Source organism: Lontra canadensis, unplaced genomic scaffold (genome assembly GCF_010015895.1).
Source record: "Lontra canadensis isolate GAN:19392208 unplaced genomic scaffold, GSC_riverotter_1.0 scaffold13, whole genome shotgun sequence".
Lineage (NCBI taxonomy): Eukaryota > Metazoa > Chordata > Mammalia > Carnivora > Mustelidae > Lontra > Lontra canadensis.
Window position 1 is genome coordinate 10087374 of NW_022631007.1, and position 14812 is coordinate 10102185.

The 14812-nt window shown below is 43.5% G+C and overlaps 1 protein-coding gene across 1 annotated transcript in view; it reads right to left on the reverse strand.

The window, feature by feature from the left end:
* Window positions 1-14812, reverse strand: part of SP110 (SP110 nuclear body protein) — a 32375-nt gene continuing 17563 nt past the window's right edge. The window contains exons 9-20 of the mRNA XM_032857445.1: window positions 14223-14288; window positions 12474-12617; window positions 11178-11246; window positions 7394-7492; window positions 6788-6930; window positions 5914-5955; window positions 4081-4179; window positions 3501-3616; window positions 2688-2796; window positions 2318-2389; window positions 1615-1755; window positions 1-530 (exon numbers count right to left, since the gene is read on the reverse strand). Of these exons, the coding sequence (XP_032713336.1) occupies window positions 420-530; window positions 1615-1755; window positions 2318-2389; window positions 2688-2796; window positions 3501-3616; window positions 4081-4179; window positions 5914-5955; window positions 6788-6930; window positions 7394-7492; window positions 11178-11246; window positions 12474-12617; window positions 14223-14288 (1211 nt within the window). The 3' untranslated portion in view covers window positions 1-419. The remainder of the gene's footprint in view (window positions 531-1614; window positions 1756-2317; window positions 2390-2687; window positions 2797-3500; window positions 3617-4080; window positions 4180-5913; window positions 5956-6787; window positions 6931-7393; window positions 7493-11177; window positions 11247-12473; window positions 12618-14222; window positions 14289-14812) is intronic.

Consider the following 14812-nt stretch of genomic DNA (forward strand, 5'->3'; position numbering starts at 1 on the left):
TAAAAGAGAAACAAAATAATTTCCACACAATTTAAGATTCAACTTGGTTTCTTTTTCATAGTTGTTGGACTGTAGAAATTCTGAAGCTATTATCCCTGTAGTTTAGTTGAGTAAAAGAGAATAGATAACTGTGGGAGAAGAGAGATGGAAATACTGACAAAGAAGACGCTTGTGGTTTTGGCTGGGGATTAGAGGTATATCTTACACACACACACACACACACACACACACACTTCACACACTTTTAGGTGTAGAAAGAATCAAACAAAAAAAAGAAGGCATGATGATGGTATGAAGGCTCTGGCTTTGAGTCAAGAGGGCAGCCAATAGCATCCCAGACTCACTGGCTATCTAAAGATGGCCAGGGTCATGTCATCTGGGTCCTGAAGTTGGGGTGCCTTAGTCTTTCTAGAACAGGGTCAATGAGTCTGGAAGCTGTTCTCATTGGCTTTGCAAAAAATAAACACCTGTTTGAGGTTCTTTTCAAATTCTGCCTCCAAGTCCAGTCCTATCTGACCAAAGTTGGAAGCCTGAAAGGAAAAAAAAAAAAGCAAACAAACAGACGTTTAAGGATAAAGAATTAGGACTATCAAAACACTTGCATTTTTGAATTTTTTTTTTTAGAGCCCCACCCTGCCTATCCCGAATACTGTGCTTCCCCAGCAGCCAGGCAGAGTGCACAGGGCAAGGGGAGACGCTGATGCCTCAATACTGAAATGGACAAGCCTCTGCCTGATTCCTAACTTGGACCTGACCAGTGGTCAGGACTGGAGAGCTGATTTTAATCACTGCAAAGCCTGAGCTTGGGATAAAACAGAGACAAAGCATTTCTTGAAAGCCCACCCTCTGAAGGAAGGATGAACCTTCCGTTCTCCAAGGCTGACACTGGGCCAGGCATGGAGGGGCTCCCTGGGTAGATTCTCCGCCAGCTCCACAAGCTGACACTAGTTTAGAATTTGTGTCTTCATGAACAGGCCAACTTGTGCCATGGAGGAAGGGAAGGAGGCTGGGTGGAAATGGAAATCTTCCTTAGATACCTCCCAAGAAGTATCTGTACGAATGATAGTATAAATGAGGATAAACTCAACAGACTACAATTAACCACCTGTTGGCTTGCAAGATAACTCAACTAGTTGTCTCTCACTGTGGACAAAGGATGAACCCAACACCCTCTGAGGGCAATTCTGGAGCTTTGGGTCCCCTGGAAAATTTAGGAATAAAAAAATCCAAGCATGAACATCCTGGGAGTTTATTTCATGAAGTTGGATTCCTTTGTTCATTTCTGTATTTCTGAGGCATGGAGGACAAGGTAACCATAAATCACCTTTCCTCCCCATTTGAACAAGGCAGGATGAGATGGGCTGTTCTCTGCGCGACTATCCCGCCTGTCCAAGAATTGGGGACAGATTGTTTTCAGGGAAGGATGCTTCCCTCTCCCTGTTCTGTCTGAATTCCTCTCCACCCCTGAAATTAAGAGGCCGCTTTCTTCTGTAATCCAACTCATTTTGAGCTTTCTCTAGGACCAGATTGGTAAAATTCCCGCAAAGTTCTGCTGCCCCAGAAATTAGGGAAAAGTGGAAAGGAGGTGCAGAGGAAACAAGAGACACCCTTTACCTTGTAAAATGTTTTATGGTTGCTAAAGATGAGGCGCATGTCGCGAACAAACCACGCCACTGTGTACACGTTCTCAGTCAGCCTTTCCTTAATCAGGTCCAACCACATGGCTTCCTTAAAGGGCTCTCCATAATCTCGAATCTAGGGACAAAGCCACCAAAAGAGTGATATTGGCACCGCCATTGTTCCTGGAAGGGATCCAACAGAAACACAGCAGAAGTGATGATATTAGCACTGGACTTGTCTATGCCAGACATGGTCTAAACACTGCTACTAGGTTAACATATGATCCTACAACAACCCTGTGAGATTGGTACTATAATTACGCCCGTTTTCCAGATGAGGAAACCAAAGGAGGGAGACCTTAAACAACCTACTTAGGATTTCACAGCTAAAAAATGGTGGAGGTGGGACTTGAAGTCTCCTGAGAAGGGCTCTAAACCCTCTGCTGACTGTAAGAAAGACATTCTCATCTAAGAGAAGGAGAAACTGAGGTACACACGAGGCAGAGCAAGTCGCCCGGGGCTCCCGGAACCCGGATGCCGAGGGTGGAGTTTGAACAGGGGTGTCTCCCCTCTAGACTCTGCAACTAAACCCGCTCTTGGCCAACAGCCGGCGCCTTAGGGGTCACACTCGCAAATTCCAGAGTGAGCTTTCCATCAAAGAGATGCTCAGAGAACAAGAAGCATGAAATGTCACTTACGTTATGTGGGGTTTCTGCAAAAAAGGAGCTTTGTGGATGACAGTAGGCCTTCAAGAGGAGGAACTCACATTTCTGTAAAATGTGAAGAGAGCTTTAAAGGGAAATGCAGCTCCGAGAGAGTGAAGCTGGGCCTGTGCCCAGAGAGACAGGCACAAGAGGGCGCAGCTAGACATGGCCAGCCGTCCAGCTACATTTGCGAAAGAGCCATGGGGTGCATCGAACTCTGGACTTTGGGCGCCGAATCGCCATCCTCAGAAGCCAGACACTGCAGGCTCCCTCAGGCACCTGTGGGCGCCCTTTCCTTCCCCTCTACCTGTTGGACTTCTCACGTGTCTGGGGTGAGAAGGCTTGGGGTTGGCACCCAACTCACCAACTGCTCCTCAGGCTGCATCTGCCTCTCCAGGACCTCAGATTCCCCGTGACACGGCTGCCTTCCCGAAGAATCCTTTATCCGGCAGAAGGTGCAAGTCCACGGGCTCCTGAGAGGTGGGGGATGAATGAGCAAGGGCCAGGCCCCTGGAAACAGACCCTGTTCCTACAGCTGCCATTGTCCTCCTTTCGGGCATGGCTGATGGACAGCACAGCTGGGAGATGAAGGGGACACCTCCCGGAGTGTCCAAGACCCCCCAAGCAGGACTTGAGCCCATGACCCTCCTCCCATTGAGAGTGGCACGAGGGGGCTCAGTGCACGGAGAGTGGTGTCAGGGTGAATGGTGGGTTGCCCTTCCCCGAGCTGAGCTGCTGGGAGCACAAGACGCCCCGCCTGTCATACCCAAGTGTCAAAACTGGGGCTTAACCCCTGGGGACCTAGGCTTCTATCAGTCCTTTGAGCCCATGGTAAAATGCAGGAACCAGGCCATGTTTCCTGCCTTTTCTGAAAAAGTGCGGAACATAAACAGCTGGTGTTTCCCATCCTCAATCCCCAGGGACGGGAGTCAGGTCTGTAAAACTAGGAGAGGATGCTCGCCAGGGTCAGTGGCAAGGTGGAGGCAAGGTGGCTCGGTCATAGACTCAGAAGTAGAGGCTGCCACGAAACCACATGGAACATAGACCCCATCCTGTTGCTCTGGGTCATACCTGAGCCATGACGCTCACAGGTCCTGCTCTTCTGCCTGGAGAAGAGACACTAGAGGCAGAGCCTCGCAGAGTCCATGTGCAAAAGACAAGGCTGCGTCTCACTAACCTCTCTGCCTCTGCAGATGGGATGTGACAGTCCTCATGAAAGGCTCTTGGACAAGTGTCACAGCAGACCAGTGGTCCCCCTCTACAGCACACCTCACATTCCTTGGAGTTTTCTCCCTGGAAGCGGAGAGAATGCAGCAGCACTGGGATCAGCCCTGACACCGAGGGGCTTTGGAACACACCATCCTTCTGTGTTGCCCAGTGGAAGTTTCCAACCTGCCTGACCATGGTGCTCCGGGAGGTGGCTGATGGGGGACGAGCGTGGCCTTTCCAATCGCAGACAGGCAAATGGCAAGAATCATCAAGCTGCCTTTGAACCACACCTTGCCAGAGCTGGAAGGGCTGGAGCATCCTTTAAGCCTTTTGTATACAAAGTGTGGCCTGAGGACCAGCAGCATCAGCATCCCCTGGGAGCTGGCTAGAGATGCAGACCTACTGAACTGAAATCTGTTTTCACAGGATCCCAGATGGTTTGGAAGTACATGAAATTTGAGAAAACCCAGCTTTTGGCAATCTTCTTATTTTACAAGCCTGGAAAGGCGAGATGCTTTTTATTCTGCAGAGTAGATACAACTTACTACCTGAGCCAGACAGGCACCCAGGCTGCCTGTGCCTCTGGGTTCAGAGCTGTCCCATCCACTGTGTGCAGGCAAGTGTGCCGGGCAGACCCAGAACGGTTCCTGACATTATGGCCAAAAAACAGAAACATAAAGACAGAGAGCTGCTGTATAAATCGGTCTTTTCGTGGGCCTTTGAAATCATTGTCTTTCTCATGGCCTTAAAATGTGATCCAGTAAATTCTACAAGCGATTTTTACTGCTGGATAAAACCTACAGGCAGGAGCCCCTGGTTCCACTCCTGACCCCGCAAGAGGGACAGTGGGGCTCCATACATAAGAACATGTTTTCTCTGTACTAAAGGTAGGAGGCAGGAAGAGGCATCTTTCTGGGTGTTGAAAAGGTGGGAAATAGACCATCAGGAGCTGGAGGAAAGGACTAAAGGAGCCGGGGATCAGTCGTATCTAAGGAGAGAAATTCTGCCACTACCCTCAACTGTCCACGACACAAGTACAAGGACCTGGCTGAGGACATAAAGGATGGAAATGTTTTGTCCATTCTCAAAACTAGGCACTTGGAGGGGTGCCTGGGTGGCTCAGTCAGTTAAGCATTTGCCTTTGGCTCAGGTCATGATCTTGGTGTCCTGGGATCGAGCCCTGTGTTGGGCTCCCTGCTCAGTGTGACATTATGAGTGAGAAGGAATATTGGGGCCATTGATTAATGCTCTGGATTTAAAATATCTTTATTGTTTTGTTTGCTCATTACAAAAGTAATAAATGGACATTTTCTATCTGTACATAAGTGTATAATATGGAAAACAATGTCTTATATAATCCTATGCCAAAATAACCAATTCATTCAGATATATTTTCAATCATAGACCTACATAGTCACATAAACAAAATCGGGTTCCTTCTACTACTACTACTAGTTTAAACTTCTGAAACTTTTTTGACTTTAGAACCTTTGAGTGGTTTTCCATTGACTAAGGAGGAGTCTATAACCATGCTTTTTTTTTTTTGAACACCAATCAGTAGATGTATCAGTTTGTTTTATAATAACGATGGTCATTTGTATTCTTCCCTAATTTTTGGCTATTACAAGGAGCACCCCTGTACACATTAAGATATTTCAAATCAGCATGGAAAAGATGTTTTATACAATAAACAACTTTGGGGGACCCTTTGGCTTTTTAAACTTTGAATGAATCCAGCCAAGGGTCAGGCAGCCTCCAGGGTGACATGAGAAAGGCACCATTGCCTCTGCCTAAGGTTTAGATCAATGGGAAGTTTATGAGTGAGATTTGTATCTGAAGGACATATTTAAACAAGTGAAGAAGGTTGAGGAGGAACAGCACAAGACAATGATGACTGCCATTTTCACCTGGAGGGATGTTCTGCTGAGACAAAGCTCAGTTCAAACACTATTTCGTTTTGGTACTGTTGATAATGAGCATGTTGAATTGAGGAATAGTTATGTTCAATCAAGGATGGTCTTCTTGCTCTTTCACATACTGTTCTTATCTACCTCTATTTCATAATTACTTTTCAAACTAGAGCATTCTATTTCTGACAACTTTGGTCTGTATTCATCCAAATATCCAGGTCTAAAACACATGTAAATCATCAGTTTCTGTTCTTTTATTTTAAGAGTTATTTGTGGCCCCATATCAAATGAACTGAAATTATGGCGGCACATACATGTACCAGTGTGCCAATGCTATTGTCATGAGGATGCAATGCCTAAAACTAAAGGTGACCCAGGGCTGGGGAATTTGAGGACTCAAAGGTAAGCCTTTGGATGCAGAGTCTGCAATACGGAGACTGAAAATGTGGTAGAAATTCACCTGCTCTTTACCTCTCTCTTGACACTTCTTGGAGGACAGAACAAAAGTCCTTTCTGAAAGAGAAAAGGGGTCAGTGAATGAGGTTATTCTAGAACCTCTTCTTTTGTCCACATCAAAGTTCCCACCTCCTGGTGAATATTTGTACCAAGACATCCTACTCAGTCTCAAACCCAAGGTGTCTGAGAGAAACATTAGCTCCATCCTCCAATCAGTTCTTCTTCTGGACTTCACTTGACAAAATAAGTTTTTCCCCCATTATTCAAACCCAAGACCCCTTAGTCCTTCTTTCCAGTTCTTTTCTCACCCATTTTTTCCTCTCCATTTTTCCTTCTGTAGGTAAAGTCCGTATGATTCCATCCCAGTGATAATTTTTTTAGTGTTTTTGGGAGGCTTTGTGTTGGGTTCTGGGATCAGAAAGACCACTAGCCTTGTTTGTTGTTCACAGGATAGAGTGTGAGCTGGGGAAGTATAAATGAGGGACTGACTGCATGACAGACAGGATGGTCTGGAAAGGTGTCACCCAGGGGTCCAGATAGAGGTGGGTATGGAGGAGGTCTTTATTGGGCAGAGGGTGCAGGGAAAGTCTCAGAGGTCTGTGTCTCCATCTGGCTTCCTCCTAGCTCACCCCATCTAATACCCCCAGGCTAAGCTTCTTAAAACTCTCCTAACCTCACAACCCTTTCCTCACATTTAACATTCTCTGCTGTGGGTACCACCACTCTGCATTCCTAACTTTCTCACCCACAAATTTTTCTATGAAAAATCTAGCTCTTTCTCAATCATGCTGTTGAATCCTAAAGGAAGTTCCTTCACATTTCTGCTATTGGAATTCCACTTATCTTTCCAGGACTTAAACCCATCACCCATCTGTTCCCTGTTAAATACCTGCAGCAGTTCTCCTAAGGTCTTTCCTCTGCAATATACAGTCTCCTTCCATTTCTTTGTATTTGCCCGTTTTCCTTCGATTTCAAATTCTTTTGGTGTGAACCAAACTCCCTCCTCATTCTGAATGCACTTCTCTGAGGAGCCTGTAAGATAAAGATGGACTATTCCTAGATCCAATTTCATTCTCTGTGAATTCACCCTAAACCTCAAATCCCTAATTATGGTTGTTCCACCTGCCTGGGTCCAGAGAGCCTCCCTGTAGGGAGGGAGCAGTAGCAAAAGAGTCTGGATTCCTTCTCTCTCAGACTGAAGGGAGCCCTAAAACCTGCAGGAGTGGTGTGGGAGTGGGAGAGGATTTGCATTTTTTTGTGACATCTATATGAGGCAAGTAGTGCCATTGGGTCCATGGATGACTTCCTTGTGGGAGTAGAGTGGCCCAGCTGCCAGGTTTACCATGACACAGAAAACTAAAAATTCTTTCTTAGCAAGCACTTCTTTCTCAGCAACCTCGCTTGCTGGGATCATTTTCTGGGTGATTTAACATACTGGTACTTCCCTCTCTTCTAGTGGTTTTAGAGGTTCCAAAGAGAAGACTGAGAAACTCACCTTGTTTCAATTTCTCTTTGTATAAAATCCCTTTGGCTTCACCACAGGTCACTGGAAGTTCAGGAGAGAGAAAATCTATAGTTTCATCTTCAGGTTTTTCTGAAAGTAGAAGGAAAAGTAGAAGAGTGTAGTGTTGCTCAGCCTTCATTCTCTCTTCTTCATGGATTTTCCTTTCCCTGAATTCTGATAATAGTAATAACAGTAATCATGTAAATGGCACCAGAGACAACCTCTGGTTAACTGGCAGGAGGTCTTCCATTTTGAGAGGCAGGTTAGCTAACATGGACAGAGCAGTTTCCAATAAACCAAAACATTGCCACCAACATTACATCAAACAAAATGGTTAGTAAAACATATAAGGCTTCTTTGGTGAATGGGTTTTAATTCACAAGCTAACTGGCCATCACCTAAGTTTCCTTTATTTCATAAGCATCCTGCTTATCCTTCTATGTGAATAGAAGTTGCCTGCTCAAAATATTTCATGGTGCACATGTGGCTAGAGGAAAGGTTTTTTCCTATAATCTTATCTCCTGATTTAAACCAAGGCAGTGTGAGTTAGGTGCTTAGCACTGAGTTACTATTGTCAGTCTTCATTTTTTGCTGTCCTTTTCCATTTTATTATTTTTCTGTTTCTTTCCCTATGAATAAAAAAGAAAACCCCCAAGAACTCTAGACTAGTCTGCAAATTGCACATGGAGAGATTTGGTAACTGTTAAACCCTGAGTAGGGATGTGGGATATTAATTCAGGAGAAGCAGTTATAAAAGTTTAAAATAAGTATCAACAATTCCTGCTTCTTTTTGTCCCAGCCTCACTGTAGATGGATTCATTCCAGATAGATTGCAGGAGCTGTCTCTGGGGGCAAGGAGAAAGCTCTTCCTGTGGCTTATGTTGCTTATACAGGACGTTACTTGTAGAATAAGTCTAGGTGAACAACCAGTCCAACTTTCTCAGATACTTATTAAAAGAACCAAAGGGAGGGTCCCCTATGTGACTCAGTCAGTTAAGTTTCTGCCTTTGGCTCAGGTCATGATCCCAGGGTCCTGGGATCAAACCCTGTGTCCAGCTCTCTGCTCAGCAGGGAGCCTGCTTCTCCTTCTCACTCTGCTGCTCCACCTGCTTGTTCTCTCTCTCTCTAAATCTATCTCTCTCTGTTAAATAAATAAATAAATAAATAAATAAAGAAATAAAATCTTAAAAAAAAAGAGCCAAAAAGAAGTGTATGAAAAAGAGAGCATCATTGGAAAAAGAACAGAGCAGCATCAATGGTGAAGAAACAATTAGTTAATTTGGAAAGATGTGAACTGGAGTCAGATAAGAAAGCAGAGATCCCTGAGGATTGAAAGGATGGCTCCCCTGAACAGAATGATAGAAGATGTCCAGTCTTGGAAGGGTAGGGGCTATAGCAAGCCTGGGTAGGAATGGGGGGTGGGAAGAACTTAGTTTCAAGAGCCAGCCAGAATTCTCGCATGGAATGGCTGGCTCCACTACTTGTCTCCAGACTCTGCCCACTCAAACTGATATGGCCCAGAGGATGACAGCTCAGCCTCAGGAGCCAGATTGGCTGGGTTTATCATCTTGACTATGCAATTTACTTGCAAGTTTATGTTAAGTGCATATTATTGTCAAAGTTGAGTGAAAGATTTGTCCCTGGGGTTTCCTAATGTGGTGACAAGGCAGAGCCACAAGCAACTTTGGACTACTGCAAACCCCAAGGGGGATTAGTGGGGCACTGGGGACCTTGTATAGTTCTCTGTCTCATGGAACTGATTCCTTAATTTCCTATGGTAAATATAGGTCCCAGACATCTCCCACATCTATGAGATCACCATTCTTAAGTATGAGCAAACAGTGAAGAACCTGTTATGAAAAATAAGCAATTAACAAAGAGAGTTCATGGGAATGAAAAGCATGATGGAGAAAATAAAAAGAAAGCCTAACAGAGACAAGGAAAAACAGAATGGAAAAAAAGTAATTACTGATTGGATAGATGAACATAGGGAAAAGGCAAAAGGTGAAAATCATTCATGGACAGACATAGCCTGGGGAAAGGTCTGGAGCTCCATGGTAGTAGTCATTGGAGCTCATACTGCATTGTATGAGTAAACTGAGGCTCTGATCTTGGTATTCATACTTTGCAAAGAAGAATGGATAAAGTATTGATCTGACAGTTATTTAAGCATAAACCCTGTGAGGCATGGAGAAGTTGGACATAGAGCAATGAGCAAGATTGACTGCTTACTGATCTCATTTGCCCTTCACAGAGTCAACAGTTTATTATAGTTGTGACAAGTGCCATGAAGAAAAACAACACCGGGCTCTATGAAGTCATGTCAGGGAGACTCACCCGTATTACCTGCTGGGACAGAGAATGCTTACTTCAAGTTGAGGCCTGAGGGTGTGAAGCAAAGGGAAGTTGAGCAAGGGGGATTATTAGCTTTGGGGAGGGAGTGTATGAGGGGGACACACTGAGGAAGTCCTGAGCAGGAAAGGAGGACATAGCATCTAGTTTCAAAATGGCCCGTGCTCTGAGAAATCAGGCTAGTGGAGGCATTCAGCGTGTGGGTAGGGTTTGGATTGTGGGTGTGGGTTATGTTGTGTTTCTTGACCTAGGTGCCAGCTACATGTGAGTTTTTCCTTTGTGTTAATTCCTCAAGGTGTACATTTATGGTACATGCATTTTTCTTAGGCGTAATACATGAGCACTACTCAACATGTGATGTGTTGAGAGATAGCAGCTTGATCAAAATAGAATCAAGGCTCTCAAGGTTGTGGCATCTAGCCCTATGTTGGGCTCCACGCTGGGTGTGGACCCTGCTTGGGATTCTCTCTCTCCCTCTCCCTCTGCCCAGGTGTTCCCCGGGGAGCTCATTTACTTTCTGTCACATTCTCTCTCAAAAAAAAAAAAAAAAAAAAAAGAAAAAGAAAAAAAGAAAAAAGAAAAAGAAAAAAGAAAAAAAAATGGATATCAAAGCATCTCCACTGAGATGGTCTGTGAAGACAGTGTGTTCAGTGTCACAGATAATTTATAAGCTCCTTCTTTTTGCAGACCTGCCACAGACTTGTCAATGGCCCCAGTCTGTGGGCCCTACCTCAAGTAGCACATGCTCTACCTCAACAGTAAGTTCAATAAATTCATGAGGAAAAAAAGACCAATGTCACTGGACCATAAAGGGAAGGGAGAGTGAGAGGAGATAATGCTGAAGAAGTGTCACAAAAGCAGAAGAAAAATGAGTGCAGGCAGAAAAAGAGGAGGGGGAAAAGGAGGAGGAAGAGAGGAGGAGAATGACCCCAAGAGGCCTTGGAGTGCAGGGGGAAGAAGCAAGCCAAGGGGCTGACCCACAGAGACCAGTCCAGCACTCCTGTCTATCACAGGAAGAGAAAGCTCAGCTCTATGCAAACAGGAACACCGTCAGGGCCTTGCTTCCCTAAGAGTTTTCACCAAATTTTACAATGAAGGAAGTAGAAGTTGATGTTAGAATTTGACTCATGGGTTCAGTCATTTTCTCTTAAACATTTTGGGTCATTGTTGGTGGATTCTGTGTTGAAGAATCCATCCCAGTGGAGAAGTTGGTGATTGGGTAGGCAACCCAAGGTATGCACTGGCATTCAACTGGAGTGTCAGGCGTGACATTTTGTTAGAGTAGAGAAGAATGCAGGTGAAAGATACCTATGTAGAGGAGGACAAGGATGGGAGGGAAAGAGAAGGAAGACAGGAAGACAAACAATCAGCTGCTGGCCAGGGTGCCATGCAGCCTGATGGACAGTCCCTGCCTCTGGCTTACCCTTTGGAGGAATGTTTTTCTGACACCTTCTTGTTGAACTTGAATCAACATCTTTTTTCCTTTTCTTCTCTAAAAAAAAATTAAAGAAATTAATGTCATCTATAATTTGAAACAGATTTTTATGCTTTCTATATCAACTATTTTAATGTAATTTTTTTTCTGTCTTTCTACCACTTTGGAGAAACAAGATAGATTTGAGTCTTGTGAAATGAACATTAAGTAATAATAAGTAAAATCTAACAAAATAAACATAAAAAATAAAAATAAAGTTTTATTTGCATTTGCTTATATATATTTGTCTCTGGCTCCTTTCATTCTACAGTGGCAGTGTCGAGTAGTTGCACTAGAGATTGTATGGCCAACAAATCTTGAACCATTATCTGGCCCCTTTTAGAAAAATTTGCCAAGTGCTGGCTTAGAACAACCTAGTTGTACTTCTCCTTCATGTTACTCATTCATCACAAGCTAGTTCCGTGTCATTGACATACAAGGATCCTGGGAACAGAGCAACCTCTCTCTAGAACACTGTTGGTCCCATGGCAGAGAAAAAGGTGATACAAATGTTCTTCAAGCTTTGGCTTTGAAGTAACCCTCACACCTGTCCACATTTCTTTGGCCAAGTCAAGTGACATGGTCACACTGGAGTCCACGGGGCAAGGGTTTATAACCTTCTGAGATATCAGTGAGAAGTAATACAATCTATCACATGCAAGATGCAAAAAGATTCCAAGGAAAACATGGGTGGAATATCATTCTTTGTTTTTAATCTGTCAACACAGAAAAGTCTTATTATTTCTAGTTTTGGTGGAGGTGGAGGAAAAAGAGCATCTGAATGCTGTTAATGGGAGTCTAAAATGGCAACAATATGATCATCAGTCTGTGCTAATTTTAAATATTGATTAAGCCACTTCACTTCTAGAAATAAGCCATTAAGAAATACTACTAGGAGTGTGTCCACTTTGAGGATTGGTGCCACTCCTCCCATGGGACAAACATGAATCTGACAGAAGCCCCCAGACCCATTGGAGCAGTGGTGACTCTACTAACGGAAATGTAAACAGTAGACACTGGGAAGTGGTCATGTTGAGTCCACGTGGCACAGCTGAGCTGACCTGCTTGTTGGGAACACTGCACTAATTTCTTTCCACAACCACTCTCAGTCCAGAAGCTCCTTGCTGTCTTGTCTGCTCTACTCCCTTCTACCATTTCCTTCACATAATACCCAACCCTGTGCTTGCCCCATGAGAGGCCCTCCCACACTGAGCAATCGAATGGCAGATTCAGTCCCCAGCTTACCCTTTGGTCCAGAGGTTTGGACACATTCTGTCCTTGCCTTTGGGGCCCTTGTCATGATCTTTGAGTTCCTGGTTGAATCACATTTCCCTTCAGTTGCTTGATTCACCACATGGAGTTTCTCTTGGATTCTGGGCCTAGGTGAGGCTGTGCATGGGATAGCGATTTGTGAATAGTTTAAATGGGGTCCCCAGTGAACTGCCTCCTCCCCCCTTAGTGACTTCCCTTCTCATACCCCAGTCCTCAACCTTTCAGGAAATCCCTGTACCCTTGTACTTCATTTTTAATGTTATTTTCTTATAGTTATTCCTCTTCTTTTTTGAGTGTAACTTTTTTTCTTTCCCAAACTCACAATACTTCATCTTGTTTCTCTTTCTCCCTGTCAACTCCCCTTTTTGTCTATTAATCACACACATATCAACTAGAATGTAAACTTCATGAGGGCAGTAATATTTGTGATTTGCTCACTGCTGAACCCACAGGACCTGGGACATGTACCTGACACATACCTTACACTCCATTTGCCTTTGTTGACTGAATATATAAGGGGAGCATATTTTTGAAAATATTAAACTGATGTATTTTTTTATCCTTATGAATCACAATGGCCCAGGGTTTCCTAATTATTAAATCAATAAGTATCTGGGAAAAGATAGGTACTGGCTAGAACTGAGATGTCACTGCTCAGTAGAGGAGCCTCAGAGAGGCTGTTTTGGAGACCTCATACTAAATCTTGAAACACAGAACTTGTTGAGAGCTCAAGGGATTTCCAAGTTCCAGAAATTACCTTTATAGGCTAACAATACAAGTTTGGAGGTCTAAATGTGAAGTTTTCCTAGAAGTCACTGGTAAAGAAAATGCAGCATATGACAAAGACTAAGTTTCCTCCAGCTGTGGAAGGTGATGGGGGTTGAAATCAGGAGAAAGAGACAAAGGGAAGAAGAGGGCAAGCAAGGAGATCTGAGTCCCCTCCTAGGTCAAACCCAAGACTGAGAGGCCCTAGAAACAAGCAGGAAAATTCGGAGCATGTCCAAAGCAGTGGTGCTTATGTCACAATGCATGTTGGGAGCCGAGGGGAAATGCCCTCCCAGAGTGCTCACAGAATGGCCCAGAATCCAAGGGAATCCTTACTGATTGGCACACCTTGGATACGTAGTTTTGAGTAAAAGAATGAAGGAAAAGGGAAGGAGAAACGTAGGAGAGAGAGAGAGAGTTCAGGGAGACAAGGACAGCAGAGAGATAAAGCAGAGGAACTAAAAAATACAGTTTCACAGATTTTTGTTTCCTAAACTGCAAATATTCCAATTTTAATGCATGGAGTAGATACAAGAAAAACAAGCATGAGTCAATTCAGGTGATTTTGAATGCTCAGTAATTCTAAATCTAACTCCAGTTTGATACTGGGAGTCTGAATCCTGGCTGCCCATTAAGACTTGTTTGGTCTATACATCCTTGCTCTGAGCCAGACTAGACACAGTCCTAATCCCAAAACCGTCTGACACCTCCTATCCAGTTCCACCCTATTCCTCCTACTGATAAGAGGAAAGAAGTCTGCCGGAACCAACATGATGTCTGGGTTCTCCTTCTTTTGTGAGGGGAGGTCCTTTAATAGGGTGGTCTAGGAGGCAAGGATGGGACTGTCTGTGCTCCAGGGATACCCAGATAGCCATGTGGCTGGAGGAGGTCATGCTGGTCATCCAGGTAAGCCTGGGAACAGTAGTAGGGAATAGTAGCTTCATTCTTCTTGCTTACTTCTTGGGAGCTTTCTTTCCTGTCTTCTTTTTGAAGATGGAAGATTATATTTTTCTGTCCTCTTTCCTAAAACAGGAAAAAAAATCACTTATGGCTATAAATATTGATCTTCAAGCTTAAAATATCAATACTTCATAAATAAATTTATGTAAAAATACTTCATTTTATTTGGAAATGAAAAAAGAATTGAACAAAGAAGTAATAGATATACCAAATTATCAACATTTAAAATATGCCATTTAAAAAATAAATAAAACAAAATATATAATTTTTTTCAAGTTAATAACCAGTTTTTCAAGAGTAGAAGAAAAAGAGAGATTGTTATAAGCCACATATAAGAGATTTACTTAGTTAAAACTCAAGGGTAAAAATCATAAAGGTGAAAGATGAATAGATTTGACTGTTTAAAAAATAAAAAATCCCCACACTTTAAAAAAAATCCTTGTAATATTAAGACAAAAAATGAGGAAAATTGCAGTATATATAAAATTTGCCTAAATAGATAAAATCAAAGACGTGCAGGCTCTAACCAAGTAATTGCATTTAGAAATTAATTCTGAGGAAATCAATTGGACATGTGTGCAAAGATA